Source organism: Trichoderma gamsii (genome assembly GCF_001481775.2).
Source record: "Trichoderma gamsii strain T6085 chromosome Unknown Scaffold_5.2, whole genome shotgun sequence".
NCBI lineage: Eukaryota > Fungi > Ascomycota > Sordariomycetes > Hypocreales > Hypocreaceae > Trichoderma > Trichoderma gamsii.
In genome coordinates this window covers 358,226-370,739 of record NW_020171342.1, presented here as the reverse complement: position 1 = coordinate 370,739, position 12,514 = coordinate 358,226, and the positions used below count along the sequence as shown (strand labels likewise).

The window sequence follows — 12,514 nt, the reverse complement described above, 5'->3', positions numbered from 1 at the left end:
ACTTCACAAAGTATTAGTACTCTGCTAGATAGAGAAGCAAGCAGCTTCTTGTTAGTATCAATTGACCTTGTTTGTTAGATGATGTTTGTTTCGTTGCTCTTTGAGTATTTTGATTCAGTTTTCAAAACTTCAATTTATCAAAAGGCGGCTTTCCCCGCATCCTGTTCACTACAAGTCATAAATAGATTCAAAGTTTGTAAATGAGTGGAGAAAAACGTGGTATGGTTTCATACGATGCACCCTTATTGCATTACCTTGACGAAGAGCTGAAGCGTCCAGGTGTCGTGCAAGTCTAGAAGCAGTGATCACCAAGTTCAACCAGAAGACTGGAAATCAGTCAAGAAACTAGCAACTCAACTTCTGCAGCTCCGTATCATCCGGGACTATTCTCAATCAATACTTAGGTAAGCCCTGACATGGGATCATAACAACATCCAGCCTCGCCTCTCCGGCTAAAGTACCAACCTATGACAACAAGGCGGAATAATCCTACTTGCGGTCAACATGTCCCCTGCTCCTTCAATCCCTGATCCTTCCCTGCAATGTGCTGGCCCAGAGTCTACAGATTATTGCTTTCCAGCCTCGCCAACCCATCTAGACCGTCAAAAGTACCTCCAGCCCTTCCATTTGCCCATTTTATGCGCAGAGTAATACCAATAGCGTTGGACTTCCCCTCATACGCTGTGGAGGATTCTCATCCGGGTAATGGTTAATGTTAAACAACATGCGGCCAAGCCAAACTAGTTACTCCAAGCAACTAATGCCAATACCAGACTTTGCTCCAATGCCGCCTTTCTCTTCCGGCCCAGACAAACTTGTGCCTGAGCCCTGGGCTGATACCAAGACGGACATACGGAAAACTCCAACTTGACAAGTCAACCCACATAAGATGCGGATCTGTGGCTTGGGGTTCCCCGCCGGGCCGAATGCCACTTTCAGCGCGCCTTTCCATTTCTGGTCCATGCGATCTGGGGCGCCGGCTGAATTGTTCCTGGGCTGGGACCTTTAGTTTTGCAGCCCGCATTGGCGCCAAGATGGGATGGGCTGTCATTCCACCGATTGATCATTGGCGGTGCAAATCTGGGTCTGTCGGTTGGGACTTGAATTTGCTTTGGTAGCAGTCACAAGGTGCTCTATATAGGCACTTTGCGCATAATAGCAGATAATATAGCAAAATTGTTAGAGCTGCAAGTACCCTACACTTGAAAGCCCAGCGCAGATTTGTGCTCTTTTGGTCCATTCAGTGTCGAATTTGGGGTCATTGAATCTGGAGAACAATGGCTGTTGTCAATTACTCGGATAGAGTATACACCTAGAAAAATGCCTTGTAGCAGCCGGTCATTCAATCAATAATCAAGCCGTAAGCCTCATGCACTTTTATCAGCTAAGTGGTATGTATATTGCATCGATGTTATAAGCTATTTCAAGCTGCGCAGCTCTTTATGACCCTGGCAGAGCGGAGATTGTCGAGCAATGCAGGCAATCGGCCGTTGAATCGACTTTGAACACAAATCAGGGCATTGCATTTTCCTCATCAAGGCGAGCGTACGTGAGGTAGATGGCAAGATAGAAACGGCGGCTTAGCGCGTATACAACCCTAATCAAGAATAAACAGCATGCACCAATTTTTTTTAAGATCCCCCACTCGTTTTCAGGCAATCAATACATATAAACGTTGTTTGATGCTTCCTTATAGACTCAACCTCTTGGCCCAATCTCGGTAAATTATGTAATACGTTAGACTTGCATGAACACGACGGGTTACAACAGAACATGTCCCCAAGTTTCATCGATCATTTTAGTGCTTTTTACAGCCTATCTTAGAATCTATGTTCAGCGAAATCGAGATGATACGGCAAGAGACCGGCCTTGTGCAGAGACTCAAGGTAGGATCCTATCGCCTTAGCTGCCTTATAGTATAGTACCGTCAACGTATGCCAATCCTGGTATAGAGGGCACATCAGGGCTTGGAAACCCTTGCAGTGGGTAGATCTAGTCGCATCCAGTTCTTCTATATTAATTTAATTGAAAGCACATATTAAGAAGCGGATTATACATACCAACGATGCAGCCTAGCAAAAGGGGATGGTCCCTCAGTTTCCTCACTTAGGTATATGCCCCGGTGAACGGGCCTTTATAATAAAGAAAGAGTCTCTACACGGCCTCAGTAAACTCATTTAGAAGATCCAGACTATATGCGAAAAGCAGAACTTGACAAAGGCCGTCAATGTGGTTAATTTCTCATTATGATTCTGAACCAGTTCCTTATTTAAACAGCCCCGCAGTATTTTATAGGACTAGTATACTGGTACTTGTCATATATATATGCCAGTTTCTCTAAGAAGGCCGCAGCAGGTGTTTCTGTGAAATCATTACTACTAAAATGGATAATTTTGCAAGAAACAGTCATTGCTTTGGCATCGTCTTCTGGCAGATCTAAACAATAGGGCGTCGCAGATGCCTTATGATCTATTAAGTTGACGGCTTCTTCAAAGCTACTTCTCAGCACTGCGTTAAAGACGAGAGAGATCAAACATGGAATTCTCAATGGCACAGCTAGCACCTGTTTTCCTGGGCTATCTTCTTGAGACTGGTCATCAGCGGTCTTTTAAGAAAGTTGTAACAGGATGTCGCCTTCAATGTCAATTTTAACTTTTATCGTTACAATGTGCTTAGAATGTTGGGTATTGCGTCTATCTCGGATATTGAAAGTAACGTAAAAACCTGTAATACAGCAAGGTAGAACAATTGATAGCCCTCCTTGCATAGTAATTAGGTGGCATGATCTTATACATAGTAGAAATATCAGCGGTAGTGTAATAGACTATTATAATCTCCTAGATCATCCGCTAATATAAACCTAGAACTATACTTTAGGCTTATCCTTTGGGAATCCCTTGTATTACTAACTATCTAATGTATAGTTTGTTAAATACTGCTGGCGTCCCATTTAAGACATTCGTCAAGACCAGTAAGGAACATCTCTTCCCACGGGCGATACTCAAAGCCAAGAACCTTTTTAACCAGGGACGTGTCCAGCGGCGCATTCGTCTGTACCGGAGGGGTAGCATCGTCCTTCGGCATACGCGACGCGAGCTCAGGTCTCCTCTTGCGTACCATATCGGCCACCTCAGGCCATGTGTGGACTCCCTCGGATAAGAGAAAACGCTTTTGCTGCTTATTAGGAAGCGGGTCCGCGCTGAGGGCCAGGATATGGACTTTCGCAACATCGCGCACATCAACCGTATGCCCCACGAAGATGGGGGGGTACGTATTGGGGCCCTCAGGGCCACCGTGGAGAAGCATGTAGATGAACTGATTGCTACTCAATCCGGGGACGTTGCTCGGCCTCGGGAAATTATCAGCAAAAGGGCCGTAGATGCCGCTCGGGATCACTATCGGTGTAAGCCTCTTAGCATGGGTGCGCGAGTACGGGGAGAATAGCATACCTGAGGTAAAATCCACCTGAGGGTTGGCCTCAGCAAATTCCCACATCTTGCGCTCAGCAATCACTTTGGCGCCGAGATACGCAGCAACGGGACCGGCAGGATTGTCGTCCTTCATGTGAACTTGTTCTTGTTTGATCATGTTCCAATCTATCTCTGGTAAGCCTCTGCTATATAGTTGTGTCTTGGATGGAAAACTGGGGAAGCCAAGCACAATTCAAGACTCACCGTTGGGTCCAACGGACTCAGAACCAAAAGCGGATTTGCCGTTATCTCCAAATAGATTCATAAATGTCCCAGTATAGATAAATTTCTTGATTCCCGCTTTCAAGGACTGCTCGATAAGATTAACGGTGCCATCATACGCACCCCTCCACACTACCATAGATGGTGTGGTCGGGTCCGCAAAGCTTGGGGCGGCGCAATGAATAACAGCTTCGACTCCTAATATCCCATCTCTGTTAGCACGACCAGAATTGTCGTGTGTGTATTACGATGACCGTCAACTTACCCTTCAAAGCGTCGGTGAAGTCGCCGTCCGCCAGGTCGGTCACCTCAACAGCCTCCAAGCCTGACGCATTAGGATTCATAGCGTATATAGCCGAAGCCTTACCTGGACGAGTCACGCTAGACGGACAGTTAGCGCATCAGAGAATGTATATGAATATAGAGAATGATGTACGGACGCTCGAACGGGATAGCCAGCAGCAAGGGCATGCTGGATGATGTGCGACCCCACGAAGCCGGTACCACCAGTAACCTGTCAGGACAATCAGATGCCTAGCGTTGCCAAGAGAAGCACAAAAAACATACCAACACAAGGCCCTTCATGATAATATGCGCCGACTGGAGTTAAAGAGTATGTAAAAGCTAGGTGAGATATGGTCTGCTCTAGGGACAACTAGACTCGGCAGTACTCCTAAGGAAATAGTTACCTCTTGCTCGCTTTTATATTCAAGCCGTTGCTATGACAGTACTATATAAGCACTTGGGCTAGTACTCAATGTCGGGGATTAATCATTGATTAATAAAGACGTAGGCTACAGTACACTCCCCGAGTGGATATTATGATTCTAAACAAGTGCGGGTCGGAAAGTGTGTAGACTCAACCAAAGAGGCTTGGTAAGCACTCGTTTCTTTGTCTTACCACACCCCCATTAGTCTGCCTACTGGAGGTAATGTAAGAGGCTGGCCCCCTAAACGGTAGATAACGAATCGTTCAACAATACGAGGTCATTGACCGGCAGCTTCTTCTGTACTAGTGTTTATAAGGCGAAACATTGCCATCAGTTAAACTCAGGACATGCAGGATATGGAAATAGATACCCCTGGGGGTGCAGGATCATTGTTGCTCTTGGACAATACTGGTTAAATACCTACTTGTGATTACCTGAGAGCATCCCTTCGACTTGTAAAAAAAAAAACAGCCAAGGCCTCTGTATACATTCTCCTCAGGAGTCGGACAAAAGAATTGGGTCTCTTGGTTGCACAAGTTACGCTTTTAGGCTATCTCGCTCCGATATGACGTGAATCAAACGATCGATGTCAGCGAGAACGGGCTACCTTCATCATTGAGTAAAGCGCACCTGTAGCGTCTGGAACAGTCAGTTGGAAACACTTTCGGATAGCAATAAACACCTGTCTCTGGCAATCATATGGCTGTCGTAAAGACACCAGTTTTCAATTGGAGAAGAGCGAGCAGAGATATGGCAAGAACTATGGACGAAGTGGCCTTCAGGACAAAGTCTGAAATCATAGACCCCGTATGACCCGCAAACTCAAATGTACATACCTCTGATCCTTGAATTCTACTATGTAGTAAAAACTCTTGTGTCATCTTTGGTAAATGCATACCATGGCCTGGACCCAGAAGACAACACCTTACACATAGCTCAGACCACCATCCACGCCAATGACTTGCCTGGACACGAAGCTAGCCCCAGCGCCAGCCATAAAGAGGATTACCTTTGCAACGTCATCAATAATTTCATTGCGTTTGATGTACTGCTATGCCTTGGGTGTTAAGGGGTCTTGCGCCACATACGCATGCAGAAGGGACCGTATGCCAAATCAGACATAAGTCCTTGCAGTTGGGAGTTCTTTTGTCTAGGTCTATACACACTGAGATGTCACCACTACAGAGTTCTCTGGAATCCTACATGTACTTAGTACCTGCTTTAAGAGAGGCTGATGAATAGAAGGAATAAAATGCTCCAGTGGTCCCCGCAAATAGCAAGCGACAGCAGGGTTGCCCTAGTTGATTATATTACCGCTATTAGACCAACTGACTATTCGTACATGAATACAGCTACCTTTTTTCCACAATCGACAAGTAGTCTTCTTTATATTCCGTTCTATATTATTAATCCCCAGCTCTGATCTGCTACGTCTAAAATCTTCTTACGCACCCTTTTGGGCTGAGCTTACTGTTAAAACCCGCTTTACTTAGGCGCGTACAGATAATGGACGCCTCCACCAAAGTTTCTTTGTTAGTTACACTAGTTACACTGAGAGACCCTGTTAAAATATGGTTACAAGACGGAAAATCCGCGTTATGTTATACAAGACATCGGCAAGGCGCGCAGAAAGCCGCGTTACAATCCTCACATCGGGATAGCCCCGGTGGCGCCAGCGGACGCTATACAAGAAGTTGTCGGGGCTAGTAATACAATGTAACGAGGAGTACAAATTCCGTATTAGTGCAATGTTGCCTTTCTGGGACTACTAGTAGTGCCCGCTAGCTTTATTGAATTGCATAGGTAGGTATCCATTTGCAGCATATGGCCTAGCGCTGTATATAGGTTGTAGTAACATTTATAATAAGACATTGATGCCAGTGGGAGGCCACTAACCGAGGAAGGCACTCAGTCGGTTTTGCTGATTTTGCTGATTGTTGGAAATTCGGCCCAAATCATAAGGGTACCGCAGCTCGCCGGCAACCTCACAGCCTGTCACACCAGTACCAGCTACAACAGCTATCTTGGATAGGGACTGAAGCTCACGGAGAGCATTTCTTTTTGCTTCCGTCGAGTCCAATCCCTTAACCTGGATGTCGAGGAGATCATTTTCATCATTTCTCGGGGACCTCCTTCACAAGGCAGCCTATATCGTTGCATGCAATAGCCAGAACCTGCTTATCATTATCCCAGGGCCTTCTTTGGTGTCTGGTAAAGCAGATAGGAAAAAGCTGCGTGAGTTCAGCCTAGCCACCGACCTAATTCTTCAATCTAGATTTGCTCTGAACCTCCCAGAACTTCATATATCTATCAGCAGCGCCTTTCGTGTCCAGATAAGCAACGTACTCTTCCTTTCGAATATTTTCAAGCAATTCTTCATCAGGTTGTTGTTGAACATAACAATCAGGTGTGGCCCCCGCTTGTAGTAGAATCTCAACAATATTCCAATGGCCGCTAACAATAGCAGCATTCAAAGCACTTCCATACTTGCCGCCTGCTGCGTTGACATTGGCATTTTTCTCAAGCAGTAACTTGACTGATTCAGCCTGGCCCGAAAATGCGGCTGCCTGGAGTGCCGAGCCGAATCTTCCGCCTTGGGCATTGACATCGATATCGGGGCATTGTTCAAGCAGCAATTTCGTATTGGCAGAGATGGAATTGATGTTGTATGTCATACCCATACCAATGATATCGTGTGCCATACCAGTGAGTGTGCATGCCGCTTGGAGCGGAAAGCCAAAGTCTCCGCCCAGGATATTGATATCAGCGCCGTGGTCGAGTAGCCAGCGGATGAGAGGATTCAATCCCCTTGTAGAGTCATGATACCTTTTTTTAACCAAAGTGTTCAACACGGTACCATGCTCTTTATGCACATGGTTGACATCGATGTGGTAGTTATGGAAAAGCTCCAGTTTAGCAAGTTTGTCTTTCCATGTAGGTGCCCAGCGCTGGGCAACCTCATGCCAGGCAGCACAGTCTTGATGGAAAACATTTGCGCCATGCTCAAGCAGTAGTTTCACCAATTCAGAGCCTCTGTTATACCTGCAAGCAATCGTGAGAGGCGTTCGACCATCTCTTTGTTCCGCATTTACATCAGCGCCCTCTTTGAGCAGTAATTCCACCAACTCAAGTCTCCCCTCATGGAGGCAAGAAAGTGTAAGAGGCGTTTGACCTTCTTCATCTTCCGCATTTACGTCAGCGCCCTTTTCGAGTAGTAATTTCGCCACCGATGAGGTAAATTCGTTGGCTTCTTGGTAAAAAGCTGTTATGAGAGCGGTCTGGCCCCGTGGGCCTTTTGCATTCACATCAGCGCCATGGCCAACCAGCACTTGCATCAGTTCAAGATTTTCACGTTTGCAGGCAACTATGAGTGCGGTTCCGTCCGCGCCCCCTTTTGCATTGACATCAGCGCCGCGGTCCAGCAGCATTTGCACACTCTCGAGGTCAATCCGAGGGTTGCTGCAAGCGGCAGCAAGCACGCTTTCATGGTGCCCGCCTTCTGCGGTAATGTCTGCCCCGTGGTCGAGCAGCAAGCGGATCAGCTCCGCGTCGACATGTTCGTTGGCGTAGGCAGCCTGGAGCGCAATTCCGTACTTTCCCCCCTTTTGGTTGATCTCAGCGCCTCTCTCTAAGAGCAGCTCTACGATCTCCAATCTGAGCTCCTTTTCACGGGCAAAGTCATCCCCTATTCCCCATCTCCAGTCCTTGATAGAAGTTACAGCAGCTTGTAGTGGCGTGCCGAATTTGCCGCCTACTGCATTCACATCAGCATCACGGTTGAGCAGCAAATGAACTGTCTCTATCATGCCCTCATGGCAGGCAACATGCAATGCCGTTCCCCAGTCACTTAGTTGGTTGACCTTGGCGCCATTGTTCAAGAGAAGCTCTATCAATTGGCCCGTTTCGGGTTCTGTCGACCCTGCTAGTGCATGGAGTGCTGTTCCGTACTCCCCTCCTTGAATGTTCACGTCGGCGCCGTGATCAATGAGAAGCCGTATCTTCTGCGATATTATGGACGTGCCGTAGCTATAACGACCTTTCAGCCTGCCGTGACGGAGGTCACGACTAAAATAGGGGTCCTCAGGACTGCCATTAGTCGAGATAATGGCGCATGCCGCTTGAAGTGCTGTGCCAAATCTCCCACCCCGATTGTTTGGATCTGCGCCTCTGTCTAATAGCATTTTAACGAATCGAGTCGTGTAGTCTTTCGTAATCCAACACGCTCTCTGAAGTGGCGTGCCTAAATGCTCGTGTATTCCAGCGTTCACATCGGCACCTCTTTCTAGCAAGAGCTTGAAAATTCTTTCGTCACCTCTAGAAAATCCCACGTGAACGGCTGTCTCATTGCGCTTATTTTGCATATTGATATCAGCACCTTTATCAAGGAGATACTCTACGACTTCTTCATCCGGGTATTCGTATATACATTCGGTAATCGGAAGACTGCTTATAATGGCTCCGTGTGTCTCAAGAAGGTCTAGAGCAATAAGATCCCCTCGTCTCATAGCGGTTCTTAGGCTCGTGCCTTGCGTCCCACAGACGTTGACATCCGCACCTGCTTTGAGAAGCAACCGCATGATGTCTGTATTTCCTTGATAGGCGGCGATTGAAAGGGCTCTGCCCAAGTCATATGAAGTAATATACTTATTAACACATTCAGATATTAGAAATTCTGTCAGCCGGCAGAGGCCGAGAAACGCAGTGTAGCAATAAGGTCTCAACAGTAGATCAGGGTGACTTCTCCGAGGGAGATCTCTACCAATGTGGAGTATAGTGACCAAGCTTTGGCTATTAGCAGCGAGCAGAGGTAACGCTTCCTGTCCAATATCGGCTGATTCACATAGAATCTCCTCGAGATGGACCAGCCAGTAGTCGCATAGGTAGTTCGCCAAGTGATATGAGTGACCTGAGAATTTGAGGTCCACGCCTTTCGCATATTGAGAACTGATGTGTCCAAGGTAGATGAGGCACACACGGACAATAGACAGATGGCTATCAACCTCTTTGAACGAGAACACCGAGGTAGGGCCTTCTAATACCCTTGAGGAAGTCAAGTACTCCTTCAAAGAAAAGTGTACTAGCCGAACTGTTCTTGAATCGCCACTAACTCGCCAGCTGCTTCCATTAACGATTATCAGGCCGGAGAAATACTTGAGAATATCCGTACAAGAGAAAGGGCGTTCTGCCTCGTCAAATATACCATCGTTTGAATTCATAGTATAAAGAGTAAAAACCTCAGAGAGCTCTCCAATGCTCAAGGTCCTCTTTGAAAAGGCGAGCCATTTTAGAGAGCCTAGAACCTGGCATTGGAAATCAGAATCAATGGATTGCAGAATCCTGTCGTAAGTTGCATCAAGTCCAATAGGAAGCTCTCGAAGAGCCTTGCGTATCTGGGGCGTAGCCGTAAGCTTTTGAAGACCTTCAAATTGAAAACGAACGTATTGAAACCTTTGCATACTGTTAATACCTTCATTGATAAACCACTGAACGAATAAACACTTACATGCAATCTGCTTTCTCCACGAGTGATTGCTTCACCTCTTCTTTTACACTCTCTGGCCAAGAATGAAAAGCGTCAGTCGCTAACTTTAGGTCGATATAATGGTGGATATCGCGATTAAGTGTCTCCTGGTGGGCTAGCAGATCAATTTCAATCCGCGACGGTGGAGATAGGAAAGCACGTAGCCTCTTATCAATATCTTGCTCTTTGCGACTGGTTAAAAATATATGAACATTTTTAGGGGCGTCAATAACAATACGCCCCAAGCTTTTCAGTAGTTTTTCTCGTTGGTCGTTGAGCAAAGGACACTCATCTAGAGCATCGATAACAACGTAAACATTCGAGAAACTCGATGCAGACGTCACTAGCATCTTCTCGAGGGTTTGAGTATCTGGGCGCTCTCCTCTTTTCTTATGCCCACGGAAAGCCTCGCGAAATAAAAGCTCTCCAGAAAAGTAAGAACAAATCTGTTTGATAAGAGACGCAAGCATTACATCTACTCTTTGCTTTTGGGGATCACTAAAGCTGAAGTAGAAGTATGCAAGCGCAGTCGAGAGTGATGAATTTGAAGCGTATTGATCTCGCAAGTATTTGATGACGGACGAGGTTAGGATTGACTTTCCTGAGCCGGCTATAGATAGGTAATTAGTGAGAATTTCAGGTAGATAAATCAGTTGTGACGAAAATCCCATCATACCTTTACCGTGGAGCCATAACAATGACCTGTCTCCCGTCTCCCAAGCCTTGAACTCCTCGCTATCACTTATCAACCATTCATTCGTGCCCGTCTCATGCCTGTCGCGAGCGGCATTGTGCATAGCAGAGTGATCAACATCACAAAGCCAATGCAATAGTTCCTCGTATTCTTTTTCCGTTGCGCTGTCAAACGCCTTTTGTGATACAGAAAGCTGAGCAGATAAAGTGTTGTTAGTCGTCTGCTGCCGATTTTTGACGGCCAAGTGTTCTTCACGACGCTGTATATCGCGCCATTTCTCTTCAATAGCGGTGAAGTTACTCTCTTGATCACGAAGTTCATTCACCAACTGCTCCCAGGAATGCCACTTAATAGAGTCTTGAGCGAAGCGGAGAGCAGATACATTAGTATAGTAGCAATAGACTGTGACCTGGAATCTCAAAATATGTCTGTAAAGCTTCTCTAAGGCGGCTTTGTACTGGTTATGAGATTGTCGAAAACTTTCATGTCCACCGGTACCTGACTCATAACAATCAACATAGAGTTCTTCTCGCATTCGACTCAAAGCGATAAGGGATGCGATATAATCGAGCCCTTTCGCTAGAGCTTCTCTCTGCTCTGAAGGATTCAGTAAAAGCTAAAGTGGAGTAAGCATAAGCCAGTCAACTACCTATATGTTTTGGTCTTGACTCACTGGCAAAATAAGGCTGACACCAGTCCAAGCTATCGAAGTGTATGGGTTGGCACTTGCAGCGTTGCTGATATAGTCGTTGGCTGAACCCACGACTTTCACAAAGAGCTGAATGATTTCGCCCGCCTTAGCCTTAAACTCAGGGCTTGACGCATTTGTATTGATCTCGTCCATCTTGATCCTGAGGATAGCCTCCATCGCGTCTCTCTTATTGGCTTTAATGGGAATCATTTGCGCAAGGCTCCAGGGGACGCTTTTTTTGAGCTCAGTTTCGTAATTCTTGAAGAGTTCGCCATCTTCGTCTCGTAATTTTTCGTAGGCTAATGCCCAAAGCTCACGAATTGGTGTATGCTCTGTTATGAGGGGAGTGCTTGATCTCTCGGTGCCTTCATTTGACTTGTCACTTCCAGCGAGAGGCTCGTTCGTGTCTGTTCCCTTGTGGAGTTTTTGGCTTTGTTGGGTATTCCTTGTGTCAGGTACGCCCGTTTTACTTTTAGATCGAAAACGTTCCCGTAATCTTCTCATTGTAGCGGTTAGTATGAAAATATTTTTTCGGTGGTATTCAAATTCCGACTATGATGTGAAAAGAAAGAGGGGAAAAAGCATGCCGTAAGGCTCTGATGATGCCTAACCATAAACCATATCATTATTTGCTTAGGCATATTAATTGAATAGTGAAGACACCTGCAATGGTTATTGGGTGATATTTCGCATAAAGTAGCCAATCGGGAAGACGGCCCAGAGTTTACAGAGATGATGTATGCACGAGTAGTATCCAATAGAAACGCATGGACTTTTTTATTCAATAACGTTGCACATGATTTCGGCTCTGCATCAGTCAAGCCTGTGCCTCGTTGAACAATTATTTCGCCCACATATGGCGATATGCAGCATCGATTAAAAGATTTTTTTTTCTCCATGCGCGCGCATACTCAGATTTTGTAACTTGTAGCTCTGTTGGTATTAAATAAGTGAAATACAGCTGGATCAATTATATCCAAAAAAAAAATTTGATTGATATGCATTTCCAATCTATCATTCTTCGTAGATTGTTTGGACAGCCAGCTATTTATTACAGCGAAAAAAAATCAAGATGGAATACAAGCTTACAATTACAGCGACTCAGCGCTTAGACGCCCTTGATACACGTGCCTACTGACATTCAATGTCTTGAATTTCGCGTTGCTGTTGCCTGCATCATTTGCGACGAGCCCAGGCTATTTTGCG

At 45.9% G+C, this 12,514-nt stretch overlaps 2 protein-coding genes across 2 annotated transcripts; both read right to left on the bottom strand.

Annotated features, from left to right (window-relative positions):
* Nucleotides 1-2,928: 2,928 nt before the first annotated feature.
* On the bottom strand, nucleotides 2,929-4,277 carry TGAM01_v202036 (NAD dependent epimerase/dehydratase; the record flags this gene model as incomplete). The annotated part of the gene is made up of 6 exons (XM_018800267.1): nucleotides 2,929-3,395; nucleotides 3,450-3,596; nucleotides 3,675-3,890; nucleotides 3,958-4,073; nucleotides 4,133-4,206; nucleotides 4,260-4,277. The coding sequence occupies 6 exons, from the start codon at nucleotides 4,275-4,277 to the stop codon at nucleotides 2,929-2,931; spliced, it is 1,038 nt and encodes a 345-aa protein (XP_018666409.1).
* A 2,383-nt stretch (nucleotides 4,278-6,660) lies between these two features.
* TGAM01_v202035 (hypothetical protein) lies at nucleotides 6,661-11,812 on the bottom strand (the record flags this gene model as incomplete). Its single annotated transcript, XM_018800266.2, has 4 exons — nucleotides 6,661-9,850; nucleotides 9,906-10,533; nucleotides 10,600-11,233; nucleotides 11,291-11,812. The coding sequence occupies 4 exons, from the start codon at nucleotides 11,810-11,812 to the stop codon at nucleotides 6,661-6,663; spliced, it is 4,974 nt and encodes a 1,657-aa protein (XP_018666408.2).
* Between the last annotated feature and the right edge of the window lie 702 nt (nucleotides 11,813-12,514).